At 43.0% G+C, this 7,253-nt stretch overlaps 1 protein-coding gene across 1 annotated transcript; it reads left to right on the forward strand.

Moving 5' to 3' along the window:
* Positions 1–3,734: 3,734 nt before the first annotated feature.
* Positions 3,735–6,535, forward strand: LOC105687023. The gene is made up of 7 exons (XM_012402332.3): positions 3,735–4,205; positions 4,330–4,433; positions 4,506–4,598; positions 4,682–4,828; positions 4,888–5,005; positions 5,639–5,870; positions 6,028–6,535. Exons 1-7 carry the CDS (start codon positions 4,092–4,094, stop codon positions 6,192–6,194), a joined length of 975 nt encoding a protein of 324 aa, XP_012257755.2. The 5' UTR covers positions 3,735–4,091; the 3' UTR covers positions 6,195–6,535.
* The last annotated feature ends 718 nt before the right edge of the window (positions 6,536–7,253 follow it).

Genomic DNA, 7,253 nt, shown 5'->3' on the forward strand with positions numbered 1-7,253 from the left:
CACACGTAACTCTGGACTCGTCATAATTTTGCAAAAGGCCCGCGAGCGGTGAGTACCGAATGAGTTTGGCTTCGACTGTTCATTTTCCGACGTACGCTCACAATATCCAACTAATTGTAAGTGTCGTACAGGTGTTGTGAGAATTCAGCTACTTTTCGCTAAAACTTATCCTCACGCGTATATAGAATTTCGCTGGGCTTGAATGGGATAATTATTTTTTCGGATATTATTCGTCCGTTTTTTTTTTTTTTTTTTTTCTTTGTGCGAATTCACTCCAATCATCTACATGCCAGATTCCGAGGGGAAAAAAAAGTAAAGACAAAGCGAAATGACGAAGAAAGAAAGAAATCCGAGAGCAAAGCTAATTTCCAACGTTCTTTCGCCCAGCGTCTCGCGTAATTCCATTAAATTCCGCATTCAATTTCGTATCCTCTATAGGCATTCTTCATTCCCCACCCACCGCAGACCGTACCGCGTCGTTCTTCTTTCCCGCGTGCTTGTTTCTTCATTTTTCACCGCGCTCCAAACCCCTTGACTTACTACCCCCCTTATACCAAAACCACCCCTGCGCGTCAGTTGTTCGACGCACGTAGTCGTTTCCGGAGCACCAGTGGCACCGGTAGCACCAGCACCAGCGCCAGCACCAGCACCGGCGTTCTCAAATGTTACCTTGACACGTGCTTCTTCGTGGTGGAATCGCGTTTGATAAATGATGACGGGTTCCTAGACAATCGTCGTGCCACTTTACCGTCGGTTACTTTCTTTTTCTTTGTCAGATGCGGTCTCTTATTCTCTTCGACTTGTTTTATTCTTTATTCTTTTATTTTTCCATTTTCCTCATTTTTATTTATCTTACTCGCCTCTTCGCCACCTCCAACCCCCGAGGTATGGTTTAGTATACCTAAATTTTCACCGTGATTCGTGAAGTGGCTGCAAATTTATTACAGCTCATGGGACCCGCAGACTTTCGACAACCGCGGGCTTCCGCATATTTTGTCTAATATTTTACGCTTGTACGCCCCAGTTTTTCACAAGTATTCTTTTTTTTTTTTCCTCTCTCTTCTCGTTTCTCTTCTCAGCTTCTCTTATTTTTCTCAAAAAGCGAACGGTCATTTTTCAGCTGCGGCGTTTGCATCGCGCAACGCCATCAACTACCTATATGGAAAAGTAGACCGAGCCGTGTCGTTCAGAGCTAACTTCAGCGTGGAAATTCCTTGGGTTCCGTAGGGTTGATTCCCCTTCGACGGCGGGATATTTTTGCACAGAAGTCTAGTCGAGGGTGTTTGCAAAACCGCGACCCAGTCCCGGTTCCGGAATCACCGGGTCCGAGCGTGTAATCCTGGTCATAGATTTGCCCGAGGATCTAGACCAGGGATTCACCGACTGTTCGCCCCGTAGGTCCACCGGCAAATAGAGTTAATGCACGATTTTCCACCATTGTGAAAGTGTAACGCGAGCGTATACCGAGAGTCCGGAAAAGAGAGACACGGGACCAATGGACGGACCTGGAATACTACTCGGCTGTGGTTGGCCGGATGAGAATTAAAATGAATCTTCGGAAAGGCTGTGGTGTGCATGGTCACTTTAAGCCGGCCATTAGGTGATGTCCTTGTCTCCGGGATAGGGAACCAGCTTGAATCGGCTAACTGAAACGAGTCGTCTCACTTGGAACAATGATCGAACGACGCGGCTATCTACTCTGTCCTATCTTTGAGCGGAAAATTTTCGGGATCGGAACGATATTTTTCGTTTTCCGTTTTTTATTTTTCCTCGCGAACGACGGAGTGTCGAGTGGAGAAATAATTCGCCCATCGTTCGAATGGTATTAGCATCGATTATGGCGAGCGTCAAGTTTTCAGCCCTCCATACACGAAAACTTTTAATTCCCAAACGTTCGCTTGGGTGTATAGAAAAGAATGCAAATTGCCGTACCATTACGAGTAACGAAACTTCCATAATAACGTAACGTACTAATGCGTGTAGCTTTTTTTTCTCTCTCCTGAGAGTAGTTAGCTGCTACATACCGGTATAATTTAAAATTATCAGCACTGGATGCCTGTAGAAAACATATTGTATCTCGGCGAACTCTTTTCACCAACACAATCGATGAAAACTCACTAACAATAAGTACAGATTCTCTCGCGCTATTTGATCCCCATTGATCGATAGTCGGCTATCCAATCATTTGAAAGTACTATTCCCGCAACGAGTAAATTTCACGTGTATTTTCGGTACTGCATACGAAAAAAAATAATTTCTACAATCAAGGGTAAGCAAATAAATGACTTACGAACCCCCTGAACTGTATAAATGTATTTTTTTTTATTGTTTGGATTATATTTTTTTTTTCTTTTTTACCTGCAGCTACCTGGTAGCGTATTTTCAACGGTCACGTACTTTCGGTACACAGAGGTTTCTATTTCATCAGAACCTGCGAGGCGAAAATGAAAAACGATATTGTGATACTATATTGCTACAGTATATACGTAGATAAAACGTTGATCACGTTATGAGAAAATATTGTCCTCCACCTGTCACGGCATTCGCCGTAATTGTCTATTTAAATGATATTGATCAGCATTGGTTAGACGACAGAGTTTTCATCGTATCCCTTCGGATGTAATGATGGCCTGAAAACAAATATCGTGCAAAAATTCAGCAACCCCATTTTTACCTCGAACTATACTTGCCCTGCTGGCTCTCACATATGGAAAACTACAGAGATTCCCGCAGGTGGATAGGTGCTTCTGGGTGCCATAATTCCAGTCCAGTGGACGGGGTTTTGCGCCAAGGATTCACGTAGAGCCTTAACTGTTATTGGCGCGTTTCCACTTCCCACTGGCCACTTTCCGCATCCCGTTTCTCTCTCTCTACCTTAAATTGTTTCACGACCTTCTTCTACTCGGTGTGTATATAGCCAGGTGGTTTTATATACGGTGGTCCATTTAACAAGGTGGACGAAAGTTATTCTTATTCATTAAAACCTTCCGAACGTTATCCGACTTTATTGCATAATCGCTAAATTTACAATAATATCCGTTTGTAGTGTATAAAACGGAGATTTATCGCGTCAAAGCGAGGGTCCACTTTCGGCACAGTTGACAATACGACTGCCCACACTTTGTATGTAATGTTGACATCCGTCGAGTTCGATGGTTCTTTATTCGGAAGCTATAAAACCCTACCGCCTCGATTGCGAGTAGCTAGATTAGCAGCGAATGGGGATCGAAAGGGAAGGCGAATCGTTTCGTCGGTGATCCCCAAAAATGGGTTTCACTACGCAACGGAATGGAGCTCACAGCTAACCCAAAAGTGGGAAAGGCAGAACATAAAAGTGTAAGTATCCCTTGATGAACCATCCGTCGACAAACCACTGACGACCTCGCCGCAATAGACACTCGTATTACGGGGCTAAATTACTTCTGGCAAGAAACGAGTAATGTTTCAAAGGTTCCCTTCTACACATGTAACGAGAACCGTTACAGACGCTACAGGGTTGTCATTTCGATACAAATGTGGCCACCGACATTTTTTCCTTTTTTTTTTTCTCTTGTCTCTTTTGTCCCAGTTCTTGCCTTTCATTATCATCGTTATTATTGTCATTATTATACCGAGAGGTTTCAATCTACTCTCCAAATACTTTGCTCTTAATTAACGCTTCTGGTTATTTCTCTTCAAAATTCATCTTGGATCCTGCACTGTAATCAGTTACTTTGTGCAACCTGCATATTCCTTATTGGTAAAATTCGATTGGATAAAATCGAATCTTGAACGAGAATACTCTCAAAAATACTCTCGTGTGTAAGTATGTCATCAAGGACCGTTTGCCGAGTTTATGAGTGAGTATCAAAACAAAAGATGACACATTTTTCGAGTTTCTATACCGCAGTCTGACGTGACATGGAAAAGTTGCCGAATTGTGACAGGTCGATCTTGTCATGTAAAATTATGTTGGTTTCGTCAAATTAATTACCGTGGTCGAACGTTAACTCCGAAGCACTTCGTGCGATGTTGAATAAGTGAATTTGGGAGGGCATCGGTAGCGTTAAATTATCAGTGGCGGATTTAAAATTTTTTATTCGAACGTCAGGATGGTATCTAAAAGAGTGAAATATGCATTGGCTCACCTTTCTAGAAGAAAACACATCGCTCTCCTAGCAAGACCGAATTGGAGACGTATCGATAAAACTAATATTCACTGTACAGTGAGTCGATTCAAGTTCTTATTTTCGTAATGTTCTCAACTTTGAAGTATCGGTAATCATATGAGATCGATCGTCGTGAAATAACCGCGTCAAATCATCTGCTTTGTTTACGATCTTGTATCAGGCAGATCCTTTCGCCGTGCATCGGGCAGCTCTGAGATGCCACCCCTCGAAGCGTCTGAAAATTATGGCCCAGCCACGGGTTGTGAATAAGAAATACGACGCCACGTAAAATTTTAGCAACGCTGAACTATGAATTGAACTGTTATATTAGATTATACGCTAGTGATATTATTTCAGAAAACAAGCTTCCGGATACCCACGAATTCATCCGAAGACTCTGAATGCGAAATCGAGTAAACGAATCGTCGAGTTATCTCTGCCGAAGAGGAGGTATCGTTGAACTCCAAGGCGGCTATGTATCTGAAAATAATCGTGAATTCGAGAGTAAATTTCGATCATTTTTCATCGTACAGAATTTTGCTGATAACGAGGAAACAATTCTTCACGAACAAGAGAGTTCTACGGAATATTGACTCCGCATTACAAGCAATTAAAAAAACACGATATCACAAGTATCGACTTCTTTGTATCACGCAGGAACAACGAACTCTTGCCAGGATGTAAGAATGGAATCTCAAGTATGCGGGAGAGTGATGAAATTGTTAAAATTTTCTTTAAGGGCCAAGCTCAATAAGAAGCTCCACAAGGCTCTTTCGAAACCTGAGGATTGGGCGAAGCACAGGCAGACATTGGAGAGAATCGCAGTACCAAAAGTGTTTCCGGAACCCTGGCGTCCCGTAAGTTCTATTGAAGGTTACGTTTTTTCTCACCCTTTCAAGCTCCTCTCTATTTTAAGGCCGTATTCCGATATTAGCTGCAAGCGCTGAAAATCTAGAGGTGAAAGGAGGGAGCTTCCAAAAATTCCAGTAGCGCGACAGAGGCACAATATTACTCGCAGCGCCTCCAGCACATATCGGAATACGGTCTTATTTGCAGTTTTCTTTTTTCTCTCACTGCAATGGTTGATTGGCCATTAATCGATTCACTCCGATTCACCGGTATAAACTCTGACCCAACCGTCTGTTGTACGTTATATTCACATCGATCGAACATGCGACGCCTCGATATACCTCCTGATCTATTCCCATCCTGTCAAGGGAACATTGTCTTGTTTCTCAATAACATCCAATTTGATCCAATTCTTATTTCTTTCGATCACGCATCGTGCATTTTCCCTTGTAAGTTTTGAGTGACGAGGTATAGCTCGGCTCCGGTATATTATCATCAACTCGTGTAAGTAAGATGAATATGGCGATCGCGCTTCATCCATTAGACCATCTGGGCACATCGACGCGTGAAACATAGTCTAGACTTTGCGACATTGATGAAGGTTTTGGTGTTGTTTCTAAACCGATCGGTGGCGTATCAAGGATCGAGGGGAGAAGAAAAGCATTGAAGAGATGAAGGAGAGGTTGGATGTCTTGGCGCTTCCGGTACCGAAGGAATCGGGCGAAAAGCAAGATCCGTTTGCGGTTAAACCCAGTGCACTGAAGTACCAGGCCAGCGAGCGCATCAAAGTAATAGCGGTTCGAAAGATAACCGAAGAGGCGTATCCTCCCAGAGATCCGACAGCAGTTTCTCCAGCTGCTATCAAGGCAGTCCGTACGTCTGCACATCGAAAACGTTTTCGCTTCACGATACAACGTTATTCCGGAAATAAATTTCGCCTCACGAACACTAGTTGAACTCCGCTATGGACTTGTGAATAAAATCCAATCAAGTTTTCTCTCTCTCTTCTATAAAACTTTACATTTTTCAGCGACCGCGAGAACTTTAATCCTGGCTAAACCGGCCAACAGACCACCGGGGCGTGAGACTGACCTCAAGGAAGACGCTTTCAGCGTTGTTCCAAGGGCACTCAAGGCCAAGTGTTCAGCTCGCACGAAGATACTCGCCAAGCCCAAGTCCTATGGCAATTCCACATAAAGTACCAGAGATAAAACGCCGACACGTCCAGATAGATTGACCAACCCGCGTCTTCGGAAGAATCCTCCTCGATGGACGGGGGAAACACTGCGGTCCCGCTCGATCGTGCCACGTGTCGTTTTGTATCTTTTGTTTCACCATAAATGTTTCATCAATTATGAAAGAGAGCGAAGAGAAACAGAGAAAAAAGTATCATAAAGGGGAATAAAAATAAAAAAATGTATGGCAGATATTTTTGTGGAACAGGTTCGCTGTGCTCTATGGCGGGTATCGTTTTGACAAATTCATTGGCATAATATATATCTAATCTTTGAAAAATTGTGATTTGGTAAATTGATATGTTCGAGACTGATTGTGAATAAAAGTCGATACTGCGGCATTTTCAAGAAAAAAATGACGGAAGTATTATTACAATTTTTCTCACTGACATTTCACGTCCGCTATCAAATTGGTTGTAAAGTATAAGGAAATTGTTTGCTTACGTAGGACAAGCATAACAATATGCTTTCCAAGATTACGGTAAACATCTCATAATATCTGGAGATCACTGTTCACAAGCTGATGGGAGGCTCGAGGCGTTTCTCTGAAAATTAAAGGTTTTCTGCGGAGGACCAAAAACAATTATAACAAAATGTCGCACCCATGGCACCCACTCACTACCCCCGCTGTACACGAAGTGCACACTCTACGTCAACGACTGAACCCGCAGGTCAATGTACACCTTGCACACATTGCATGAATTTCTAACCACATAGGTGGATATTCATTTTTAGTAGTTATACTATAGGTATGCATGGACACTATGCATCGCGCCAGGATGGTAGCCAAGTAACTTTGGTTCACAGCGACCGAGCTTTGAAACTGATGCCGCAGGACTAATCTCATGGTCGAACGATCCAACGTATCTCTCCTGGACCACTACGCTTGTGACAGATGAATGAGTAGGTTCTGCAAGCTGGAAGTTTGCGATGATCAAGAAAAGGGGTAAAACGAGATCCAGACCTTTATTTCATTTTAATCCAGCTCATCTGCTTACCTCAATCATTTCTCCAACTATAC

The sequence above is a fragment of the Athalia rosae genome, chromosome 1, assembly GCF_917208135.1.
Source record: "Athalia rosae chromosome 1, iyAthRosa1.1, whole genome shotgun sequence".
In the NCBI taxonomy this organism is placed as follows: domain Eukaryota; kingdom Metazoa; phylum Arthropoda; class Insecta; order Hymenoptera; family Athaliidae; genus Athalia; species Athalia rosae.